Source organism: Acomys minous (genome assembly GCF_964271855.1).
Source record: "Acomys minous genome assembly, chromosome: 1".
NCBI lineage: Eukaryota > Metazoa > Chordata > Mammalia > Rodentia > Muridae > Acomys > Acomys minous.
This window is the reverse complement of record NC_140483.1, coordinates 15,242,925-15,255,265: the sequence shown is the minus strand read 5'-3', so window position 1 is coordinate 15,255,265 and position 12,341 is coordinate 15,242,925. Positions and strand designations below refer to the sequence as shown.

General features: G+C 48.5%; 1 protein-coding gene across 1 annotated transcript in view; it reads right to left on the bottom strand.

The window, feature by feature from the left end:
- Positions 1-3,137: 3,137 nt before the first annotated feature.
- Positions 3,138-12,341, bottom strand: part of LOC311603061 (kinesin-like protein KIF28) — a gene marked incomplete at its 3' end in the record, with an annotated part of 42,240 nt that continues 33,036 nt past the window's right edge. Inside the window, 9 exon segments of the mRNA XM_084791849.1 lie at positions 3,138-3,293; positions 3,928-4,115; positions 4,707-4,854; positions 5,060-5,166; positions 5,364-5,530; positions 7,247-7,381; positions 8,614-8,888; positions 11,500-11,607; positions 12,030-12,148. Coding sequence (XP_084647975.1) covers positions 3,138-3,293; positions 3,928-4,115; positions 4,707-4,854; positions 5,060-5,166; positions 5,364-5,530; positions 7,247-7,381; positions 8,614-8,888; positions 11,500-11,607; positions 12,030-12,148 — 1,403 coding nt within the window.

Below are 12,341 nucleotides of genomic sequence, written 5' to 3'. Positions count from 1 at the left end.
TATAACTGTGATTGTCTTAAGCAAAGGGCTTCAGCCTCAGTAAGAATTTTTCTCAAATTTGCTTGTTTTGCATTTCAGACATTTTGGCATTGAAGTGCTAAAATAAGGAGAAGAACATTTCTCTTCTAATAATCACATGATATACATACATTCAAAAGCTGGGGCTTTGCACACATGAGGTCCTGGGTTGGTGCCCCAGTACTTCATAAATGGGGCGCAGTGGAGCACACCTATAACTATAGCACTCAAAAGGCGGGGCAGCCGTCTGTGGACATACTGGAGCAGTACTCATGCTTGGTGCCCCAAAAAGAATGGAGACTATTCAACTTGAAAAGAGATGATTTTTTTATTTATTAAAACTATTTCTATGTAAAAATTTTAATTAGCAAATAATAGTATATATTTATGAAATTCAAAATGGGTATCACGCCGGACAGTGGTGGCGCACGCCTTTAATCCCAGCACTCTGGAGGCAGAGGCAGGCAGATTGCTGTGAGTTCAAGGCCAGCCTGGTCTACAAAGTTAGTCCAGGACAGCCAAGGCTACACAGAGAAATCCTGTCTCAAAAAAAAAAAATGAGTATCACAGGGGCTATGGAGATGGCTCAGCAGCCGAGAGCACCTGCTGCTCTTGCAGAGGACTCAGGTTTGATTGCCAGCACCCACATCAGGTGTTGGTAACTGCAAGGGATCTCATGCTCTCTTCTAGTCTCAGAGTACCTTGCACATAGTGGTACACACATGCATACAATCAGGCACACACACATAAAAATTAATTTTTAAAAATCATTTTTATACAAGCATAGTGGTGCACACCTTTAAACACTTGGGAGTCAGAGGCAGGTAGATCTCTGTGAGTCTGAGGACAACATGATCTATATAGTTTCAGGACAGCCAGGGCTACATACATAACTAGACCCTATCTGGGAGTATCAACAACAACAACAACAACAACAACAAGTATTTACATGCACACATTATAGAATAAACAAAGTAATAACATGCACCGCCTCAAATTATCATTTCTTTGTGGTGAGAACATTAAAATGCTCTCATTTGCATCACTGTTAACTGTGGCTAGTTAGCCCAGGACAGAACACACAGGCAACACACAGAACACACTTGTAACTTGTACCATTGATGAAAGACTCCGTATTCCATTTCACCAACTCCCTCAAGCCCTGTCAGTCCTGTCAGGTTTTGTTGTTGTTGTTGCTGATATGAGATTATATAATATTTATCTTTCTGTAATTTGATTATTCACTTAGCACAATGTCGTCTAAGCTTATCTTTGTTGTCATAAATTAGAATTTCTTGCTTTTAAAGAAAGCTTATATTAAATTTGCTCTTTGACAGTTTTATGCATGTATATAATGCACTCTGATTACTCTCACACCACCCTCTTTCATCGCCCTTTAACCCGTCAGCCCTACCAGTCACTTCCCCACACTCATGACTTTTTGTTTTGTTCTGTGACCCAGTGAGTTTAAGCATGGCCTTCCTGGCACCCATGGGTTTGGAACTATCCATTGGAGTCCAGTGGGCTCATCAGTGAGTACTCAACTGAAAACAGCATCTGGCCCCCAGTTCTATCAGTAATCAGAAGTTTAGCAGGGAGAGGCAGGGCCCAGTGAGCCCCTACCCGATCTGATTGACAGCTTTTGTGATCATGGTTGTAATGACTGTGTCATTTCCCTCTCTTCCAGCTCTTGTATTCTTCTGCCGTGTTCCCTGAGCTTTAGAGGGAGGTAGTATAAATGTTCTGTTTAAGAACGAGCATTCAGTTGTCACTTATTGTCAGCACCTCGACCAGCAATGATTCTCTGCATTCACAACCATTCATTGCAAAGAGAAGCGTCTCTGATTATGATTGAAAATGTCATAATAATTTATAAAGGTATAAATACAGATATTTGAAGACAATTTAGTTACCGGCATATAAAGCGACTGGACATATGAAAGGAACCCCCAGTTAAAATATAGTTTAGAATATACTCGCCGTAGAAGACTACCCCTCTTCCACTGCACACCCTGTGCAGCAGACTCGGGCATGTGTCTGTTTGCAAGCCGGGCACAGATAGCCAGTGCCAGCCTACACTGCCCCTTTAAGGTTCCACACTCAACCCAAACACTCACAGCCCTCTGAGTTGAATGGGCGGGTTCTGGTGGACAGCCAGTCTACTCTCACACTCAGGTTTTCCTCTTTGAGGTACAGGAAGGTGAGTGCAGCTTGCTCCTCCCTGCATCAGACTTTCCAAACAGAGCAGGGAATAGGCCAAGGCACCCCCCCCCCCACTATATGCGCCGGACATATGAAGCAAGGGGAAGCAAGCTGCAGGAAAGTACCCAGTGTATGAGACAACCCCTGACTTTGGCATGGATTTTTTGGGGTAAAAAAGTCTTATACACTGGAAAATACAGTAATCCTGTTTTTCTTATGGTGGAAGGCATGCATTGGAGAATTTTGTCTCGAAAAAAACTTAAAAAAGAAAACAAACAAACAAAAAACTAAAATCAGTATGCCAAAAGCTAGCCACATTCCAGGCACACTCTGCCAGGAGGTTGATAATCATTAACCATCTCAGATAACTGATGAGGAAAGAGGCTTAGGGTGAATGAGTTGTCCCACGCCATACAATTTATAAGTGATAGATTTAGCCAGGACTGAACCTTTGCCGATCAAATCCAGAGCTCCCAAGTTCTGAATGTTCACCACACATCCTGCTTATGTGTTCATTTTTTAAGGATTTAAGATTTCTTTTTTTTCTCTTTCTTAGTTTGGTTTTTCCGAAACAGGGTTTCTCTGTGTAGCCTTGGCTGTCCTGGAGTCACTGGCCTCCAACTCAGAGATCCACCTGCCTCTGCCTCCCAAGTGCGGGAATTACAGGTGTGTAACACCAGCACCCAGTAATCTTTATAGGATTTTTAAGTCCAGTTAAGGCCTCGTGTGGTGGTGGCACAGGTCTGTGATCCCTTGGGGTACAGAGGCAAGATAAGGCCATTATGGACTACATAGCAACAGTCTTTGTCAGAAAAAGAGGCAAGTGAAGGCACCTTATCTAAAAAGGGTAGACACAATTATGTGAGTCTGTGAAGCAACTCAGAGCCTAAGTCGGAGCAGCTCCAGCTGGCTCACCTTCACTGCTGGCTAGGCAGTAGATGCTCTTTCTTCTTCTTTACTATGAAAGCAACATCGGTTTTTAGCTTCCGTAAACTGGATTCAAGCAGGTCCTCCAAATCCTTTAGCATCTGTGACTGTTGGTGCACAAAAGGTCGAAGCATTTCATCAGCTTCCTAAAAGGAAGACAGAAAAATGGCAGTAGGCCTCTTATGGCTAGAGTAAAAGTCCTTTCTACATGTGAATAGGGTGGAGCCGGGCGGTGGTGGCACACGCTTATAATCCCAGCACTCAGGAGGCAGAGGCAGGCGGATCTCTGTGAGTTCAAGGCCAGCCTGGTCTATAAAGTTAGTCCAGGACAGCCAAGGCCACACAGAGAAACCCTGTCTCCAAAAACCAAAAAACAAAACAAAGGAACTTGTTAGTAGGGTGTCCAGGTCCCATGTGGCTAAGGAACTGCTTTTTATTGTTTGAAAAGGAAAGCTGTCAGTCATTAGTCATGAGTCCCATGTGTCTTAATGTTTCCTTGGTGAGACTGAAGACTATACATTGATTCCTAGTTTGCCAAGAATTTGTTTTGTTTCTCAGACAAGGTTCCTCTGTGTAGCCCTGGCTGTCCTGGAAGTCACTCTGGAGACCAGACTGGCCTCCAATGCATGTGCCTGCCTCTGTCTCCTGAGTGCTGGGTTCAAATGTATGGGCCAGCACACCCTGCTAAGGACCCACACCCACACCGCCCATCACTGTACCATCAAGTCTCTAGGTTTAGTGGAGTGTGGTTTGGGCATTCCAGGAAGGCTGGTTACTCACTGGAGGTCTGCACTGCCTCAGTGTGAGGAGCTGTCCCCTGGCTGTGCTCATGCCTTGATAGAACACCTTCAGAGCTCTGGCCAGCTGTGCATCACAGCTGGCTTGCTGAGCACACATTTGCTTAGTTTCTCTAGCTGTCGGCAGCTGTGCTGTCATTGCTGTTCCCTTTAGGTTATCTGACTTCTGGCCTGGGACAGAAAGAAAAGGTATTTTTAAATCTGTATCCAAGCATTTCTATGCTTATTTATTTGGTTTCTCTGTGCCTTGGGTGTCCTGAAATTTACTCTGTAGACCAGGCTGGCATCAAACTTGGATATCCACCTGCCTCTGCCTCCTGAGTGCTGGGATTAAAGGTGTGTGCACCACACCTGGCCTTGGTGACATTTTATATCATTTATCAGAATATTCCTTTGAATCCATTCAAAAATCTCATAGAGAAGAAAAAAGCTTTTTGTTGTTGCTTTGTTTTTTAATGGTCTAAGATATGAATTAACTCATTCAGATTTCCTATTCTGTGCTGGAGAGATGGCTCAGCAGTTAAGAGCACTGTTGGCTCTTCCAGAGGACCCAGGTTCAAATCCCAGCACCCCTATGGCAGGTCCAGTTCCAGGGGATCCATCTGATGCCCTCTCTTCTGGCCTCTGGGGGCACATATACACGCAGATGTACACACGTACACGCAAAATAAGTATTTTTAAAATTTGCTTTCTATTCTAGGAAAATAGTACACCCCAAGTATGGGAGCTAGGATGAAGTACTCAAGTGTTACCGTCTCTCACCCTGTTGAGCTGAGCCAGTGCTTTCCAGTGATGCCTTGAGAGAGACGTTCTCTTCTCTCAGGGCTCTGTTTACATGTCTGAGCAGCTCCGTCTCCTGCTCTAACTTGAGCAGCTTCTGATAAAGTTCTGGCACCTGGTTTGACGAAATCTACAGAGGATATGCCAGCTCAGCCTGTTGTGGAATAGCCTTCCAGACTACTGGGTCATACAGGGACGGACTGGGGAGGTGGGGAGAGGTTTAAATCCCTCAGGGCACACAGAAAGGCACGAAGAGCACTTTCATTGGAGGGATGATCTTTAAGGAGCTGTCACTGAGACTGCTCAGTCCCTTGCGGTCTGCCATGTATACTCACCTGGCTCATGTTCTTCACATTGGAGAAATTCTTGGTGTCCACCATGATGTGACCTTCACCTGTGAGCAGGACGTCTAGCTGAGAGAAGCCAAAGTGGACACAGCCTTCTGCAGTATGGGAGAGAGACCAGCCGGGAAAGGGGACTCAGCTGCCCAGAGGCCAGGGAAGTGAGGTAAACCACGCTGAACCCAGGAGCCTACTAGAAGGTGGGTCTTCCCCACCTCCCGCCTCCCACCTCTCCCTCTGTGGCATTAGATCTGATTGGACACCACCACATACTCAGTCTTTTGAGTAAACCAAGTACCTTGGAGACCCCACAAATCAACAATGAGGGCGTTTGTCAGCAAGTAATTCAGAAACCCTCGAGATGCACCCAAGGCTGTAAAGTGGACGGTCTCTTCAATTCGGGGATTTACACTATTCCACACAGGCTTGGTATACAAAATGTTTGGAAGATCGTAAATTTTGTACCTGAGGCAAGAATAGAAAACATAACTGAAAACCAGAAGAGACAGATCTGTGAGGAGAATAACAAGGTGTGCCACAGACCTACAGCCCAGTGCAGCTAGAGGCAAAGTTGCCCTGTAATTGATTCTTGTGATTTCTGCCTCCAACACGTGTTATTTGGCACAAATATGATTACCATACAGCTAGTAAAGTCCAACAAGGAAGAAGAGTTTTCATTAAAGTTCTATTTGGATGCTCTGATCTTGGGAGATAGTGTCTGGGGTTCTTTTTGGTTTGGTTTTTCAAGACAGGGTTTCTCTGTGTAGCCCTGGCTGTCCTGGAACTCACTTTGTAGACTAGGCTGGTCTTGAACTCACCACCTGCCTCTGCCTCCTGAGTGTTGGGATTTAAGGCGTGCACCACCATGCCCGGCCTGGACATTTTTTATGACAATTAAAATATCTAATCTGAAAGGCTCAGTAGCCATGCAAGTAACCTGGAGGGCCCTGTGGCTTTTCCACTTGATAGACAGAGTAGCCAATTTGCCGTTGAGAAAACAGAAAAACTTAGAACTCTATGATAAACTCATCTTTGAAAAGAAAGCAGGCCCCTCCCCACCAGGAGCCTTACAGGTGGTGTGTGCAAGTTATGTGCAGTGCAGATCCGTACCCCATCTGAATGCCCCTGGGTGTGCAAGTTATGTGCAGTGCAGACCCGTACCCCATCTGAATGCCCCGGGGTGTGCAAGTTATGTGCAGTGCAGACCCGTACCCCATCTGAATGCCCCGGGGTGTGCAAGTTATGTGCAGTGCAGACCCGTACCCCATCTGAATGCCCCGGGGTGTGCAAGTTATGTGCAGTGCAGACCCGTACCCCATCTGAATGCCCCGGGGTGTGCAAGTTATGTGCAGTGCAGACCCGTACCCCATCTGAATGCCCCGGGGTGTGCAAGTTATGTGCAGTGCAGACCCGTACCCCATCTGAATGCCCCGGGGTGTGCAAGTTATGTGCAGTGCAGACCCGTACCCCATCTGAATGCCCCGGGGTGTGCAAGTTATGTGCAGTGCAGACCCGTACCCCATCTGAATGCCCCGGGGTGTGCAAGTTATGTGCAGTGCAGACCCGTACCCCATCTGAATGCCCCGGGGTGTGCAAGTTATGTGCAGTGCAGACCCGTACCCCATCTGAATGCCCCGGGGTGTGCAAGTTATGTGCAGTGCAGACCCGTACCCCATCTGAATGCCCCGGGGTGTGCAAGTTATGTGCAGTGCAGACCCGTACCCCATCTGAATGCCCCGGGGTGTGCAAGTTATGTGCAGTGCAGACCCGTACCCCATCTGAATGCCCCGGGGTGTGCAAGTTATGTGCAGTGCAGACCCGTACCCCATCTGAATGCCCCGGGGTGTGCAAGTTATGTGCAGTGCAGACCCGTACCCCATCTGAATGCCCCGGGGTGTGCAAGTTATGTGCAGTGCAGACCCGTACCCCATCTGAATGCCCCGGGGTGTGCAAGTTATGTGCAGTGCAGACCCGTACCCCATCTGAATGCCCCGGGGTGTGCAAGTTATGTGCAGTGCAGACCCGTACCCCATCTGAATGCCCCGGGGTGTGCAAGTTATGTGCAGTGCAGACCCGTACCCCATCTGAATGCCCCGGGGTGTGCAAGTTATGTGCAGTGCAGACCCGTACCCCATCTGAATGCCCCGGGGTGTGCAAGTTATGTGCAGTGCAGACCCGTACCCCATCTGAATGCCCCGGTTTGCATCTTCCTTCAGCCATTTGACACCAAGGCACTGGACGATGTGAATCTGGAAGTCAACCCTCTTGCCCAGTAGCTCCAGAGGGTCAGTAACCATGTCCTCCTCAGCGTGTGCCCTACAGACAAGGGCTGCGTGTCAGTCTCTGGAGCAGGCTGGGCCCAGGCTAGTTAGCACTCAAATGTCACTCCAATGGAAGGAGGGTAGGTAGTAATATCTGCATAGAATCCAGTCACTGAAGAGCCGACTGTGCATACTGCTTCTGGGAAAGGTAACGGCCGTGTCCAAGAGCTCACAGCCCAGGGAAGAGTGCAAACATTTTCATGTGGTCAATGTGTGCCGTGCTAAAGGCACGCTGAGGTTGGGGTTGGCCCTACTGGGGAGGGGGAAGCCAGCTGCCTTCTCAGATACTGAAGCCTAAGTTGTTGTCTACCTCAGGGAGGCATTCATAGCCTAGCCAGCATCTGTCCTGTATCCTCAGGAACTGATTTGGACAGCTTTCTAACTGGGGACCTCTTGCCTGTCAGCCAGACCCACAAAGTCTGAAACTGACACAGAAGAACGCCATATGGTTCACTTTCAATGTGACCATTGAGGCAGCCTAGACAGCCTAGGTAGCCAAGTGACCAGCCAATGGCCGGAAGTCCCTATAGACACTGAGCTTTTGGTCAGCTTGGCCTTTTGGACCCAGAACTTGGAGGTTCTCTGCTCCCTTCTCAAGCAGGTTTCCTCCTCATCAAAAGGCCACACTGGATGTTTTACCAAGACCAGGACTCCGGCCAGCCTGTATGCTTAGGATCGCTAGGACGCTTTTACTTAGATATAAATGTCCTATGGCCTAGAACAAAAATAAATAATAAAACTGGAGTTCGGAAAAACGGCATCAAAGAAGTCCAGACACCTGATCCTAGCCTCAAGCCAAGCGAAGTCCGGGCCGCTGCCAAGAATGGAGCTGGGTGAGCAGAAACCAGCTCTCTGCTTCTGGCTCTGATGCCGCCAGGTGGGATGACACGCATCCTGTGAGAGGGTGCCAGAGCTCCAGGGTCCCAGGAGCAGGCTGTGTGTGGATAAGCATGTCCACAACCTAGGCTTCTTTCCCACCGTCCCCTCATGGAACCGACCCAGGGCGTTGGGTCCTTGCCCAGAGCTCCTACACCATCCGCTGCCTTGTGGGATACCCTCCCTTGTCCCTTTGGTTCCGCAGGGCAGTGCCGAGCTGTCCCAAATGCTGGCCCTTTGTGAAGAATCGAGAATGTGCTCACTCACGGGTCTCTTCAGTAACTGCTTCAGGGACCAAGTTGACCTCCCTGCCCTCCATGAGAACTTTCTGGGGGATGGGCTGAGACTCACCATCCTTCTGGGGAGCAGGGGGTGATTCGGATGTGCAGCACTGCCTCCTGCAGCCCATCACAGTTCACGAACTCCACTTGCTCCTCCAGCATCAGACAGTGAGCCAGGGACTGCAGCCAGACGTGTGCTGAGCCCAAGTGGACAGCCTCCACAGGGTCCCAGAAAGGGTCATCTTCCTGAGCCACCTGGTTGCCTTTGCTCTCTAAAAAGCGCTGGTAAAGTTCCTCCATCAGGAATTTCCTATTGATAAACTTGGCTTTTGACCAGATCCATACCTGGGAATGCAAAGAGAAGTGGCCGGTGCCTTAGTTCCCATGACCAAAGCAACGCATAAAAACATACTTAATTGGGGGCCCACATACAGTTTCAGAGGGTTAGTCCACGATTGTCATAAAAGAGAGAATGGCAGCAGTGGGCAGGCAGGCATGGCCCTGGAGCAGGAGCTGGGAGCTTTACATCCTTATCCACAAGTTGGAGACAAAGATGGGGGGGGGGGCACAGGGCCTGGCACAGACCTCAAAGCTCACTCCCAGTGACACACCTCCTCCAACAAGAACACATCTAACCCTCCCCAAAATAGTTCCACCAATTGGAATCCAAGCATTCAAATATACGAGGCTGTGTGGGCCAGTCTTACTAAAGCCACACCCACATGTTGTTTCATTTGCTGCGTAAACAAACTCTTCTTTTTTACCAGTCTGCTCTTCCTAATGGGTAGGTGCTGGGAAGACCACATAACTATTTTCATCAAACTTCGCTTTTTGAGGCCCTTCTAGAACACCAAATTTAGAATGATGGAAACAGAGCCAGAGTGATAATGCATGGCTAGTTAAAGACAGAGCCAAGGCACGTTGGTGGTGTCCAGAAGTTGGAAAAAGAAGGAGATAGGTTTCACCATTGGTTTTCCACAGAACAAAATGACTGAGCAAGACCTGTGTTGGAGAGAGCTAAGGTCACAACGTTGGGTCAGTTAATGAGTGACAGAGTTTGCTACAGACAAAAATATGATGAATACAGGACAATTAGTCTACAGACAGCCAAGAAATGGCTCCATAGTGAGCACACAGCCACACCCTGGGGACAACTCCTCCTCCACCTCCCTTATAGCTAAGCACAGGTACTTTAGCTCCATTTTTTTCAGAAGCCCACAAAGGGGTTCCATTCTTGTTGAGGGGTTCACTCCCCTATGAGCAACAAGTCCAGAACAGGAGTTGCTGCCTCTCACTGGGCAAGGGCAGGGCCTCCGCAAGCCCCTGCTATGTACAGCACCTCAAGCTGAAATGCAAGGGAATCCAGCTGGAAATGTTCTTGACTGAAAATGCCCCATCAGAAGTGGCATGAAGGAACAGCCAAGGGGACACAGAAAAATCCTGTCTCAAAACACACACACACACACACACACACACACACACACACACACACACACACAATATGGTATGAAGTAAAACCAACAACCCCCTTCTCTGGGCAACAGAATGAAAACAAAAGCCAATGGATGAGGCAATGTCTCCATGAATGTCACCTTCAATGGGACAGTTGGAGGATAAACATAGATTTTTCTGTCTCTTCTGGCCTCCAGGCATGTGAAGAAGCATCAGAGACACAGACAGATGCTTCTATCTCATGTACATGCAGAGAGACATGGCCACCGTTGCCATCTGGGTAAGCTTGCAGACCAGAGGAGCCTCAAACAGAGATCCACCTGCCTCCACCTCCCGAGTGCTGGGACTAAAGGTGTGCACTGACATCCTTGACAGAGGCTCTTTAGCAGGTGTCTGTGATAGTTAACACTGATTGTCACTGGACGAGATCTAGCGTCACGTAGGTGACAAGTCTCTGATCATACCTATGGAAGATTATCTAGGTTAACTCAAGTGGGGAGACACACCCTGAACAGGGCAGTGCCATTCCGTGGGCTGAGTTCCTGTCCCTAGGGAAAAGGGAAGGCAGGCTGAACAGAACTGTTCTTCTCATCCACTTTCTGACTGTAGATACAGTTGTGACCAGCTGACTGAAGCTCGTGTCATGTGACTTCCCTCCATGATAGACCTTTCCTCAAGTTGCCTTTGCATTTTCACAACAGAAGTAGCTGACACGTGCTGGCTGGTTGTGTGTCACCTTGACAGTCATCAGGAGGGAACCTCAGTGGAGAAAAAGCCTCTACAAAAGGTGTAGGCAAGACTGTCGAGGGTTTCCTTAATTAGCAGTGATCGAGGACTGAGCCCATGGCTGATGCGATTGTCCTGTGCTGTTGGTCCTGTGTTCTAGAATAAAACAGGCTGAGGGCTGGAGAGATGGTTCAGTGGTTAAGAGCACTGTCTGCTCTTCCAGAGGTCCAGCGTTCAATTCCTGGCAACCACATACATGGTGGCTCACAACCATCTAATACAGGGATCTGATGCCCTCTTCTGGCATGCAGGTGTATGTGCAGACAGAGCGCTCATATGCATGAAAGAAAGAAGGAAAGGAAGGAAGGAAGGAAGGAAGGAAGGAAGGAGGCTGAGCACACCATAAGGAGCAAGCCAGTAAGCAGCTCCCCTCCGTGACCTCCAGGTTCCCGCCCTGCTTGAGTTCCTGCCTTACTGCTTTCAATGGTAAACTGTTGTGTGGGAGGGAATATGAGTGAAACACACCTTTTCCTCAGGAAGCTGCCTTTGGTTATGGTATTTCATCACAGCAATAGCAACACTAAGACACAGTCTCACTAGAAAAGATCCTAGGAACTGGCACTCTGAAACAAAGACAGGGAAACACAAGAAAGGGTCCCCAGACTCAGGGGACATCTGGCCTCTTGTCTAGGTCCCCTGGATGCAACTGGCAACAATCCCCTGTGGACTTCAGAAAAGTTCTGAAGAGGCTTGTGCCTGCCGACTGATGGGGTCTTACCTCATGAGTCTGTTGCTTGGTCACCTTCACCATGACTTCCTTCTGGAGGTCACAGCCCCTGGAATCTGACAATGCTAAATTCTTCACCTTTAATTCCATTTTAAGCCCCTGGCAAAGACACATTTTAGTAAACAACTGCCCCCGACACACACTTCATAGCTCTTTTGCAGTGTCTCCTTCCTGCCAAGCCAAATGACAGAATTTCTCAGCGGGACCCTCTCAAGGCTCCTACAGGACGGGCTCCTGTGTCATTGGCAGCTAGCCCGGGTCTCCTCTGTGGCATATCAGCCGCTGAGATGACGGAGATGTGTGCTGGACAGCAGAGGTGGCCAACTGTGGCCAGTGAGCATTGGTCAGATGCTAGTGGCTGTGGTAAGTGGGGCAGCGGCTCAGGCTGGCTGGGAAGGCCTGAGGGTTAGCTAGGCTCTGTCACTAGCTCTCGGTGTCATCGTGACAAAGCCTCACCCTTCCCTAGACCTCGAGGGCCTTTCAGAGCTGTCATGGCACCGTCCTCAGGGGGAAAAGCTTACCTTCTCCAGCTCCTCACTCATCTGATTTGCTTCCACAACCAGCGGCATGAGTTTGACGTAGTCCTGGAACACAGCCAAGATGCTGGGGTCGGCTTGGCCATCTCCAGGGCTCACGGTACCTAGTGAGAGTCGGGGAGAAAGCGAGTCTGTTGCTTCTTCTGTACTTTTCAGCCATCAATAAACTCACTCAGCTGTTCACTTATTTTGGTATGTGGTATGATTTTTGTTGTTGCTAGAGTTTTGTTGTTTGCTTGCTTGTTTTGTTTTGTTGTTTTTTGTTGTTTGGTTTTTGTTTTTTGTTCTTTTGAGACA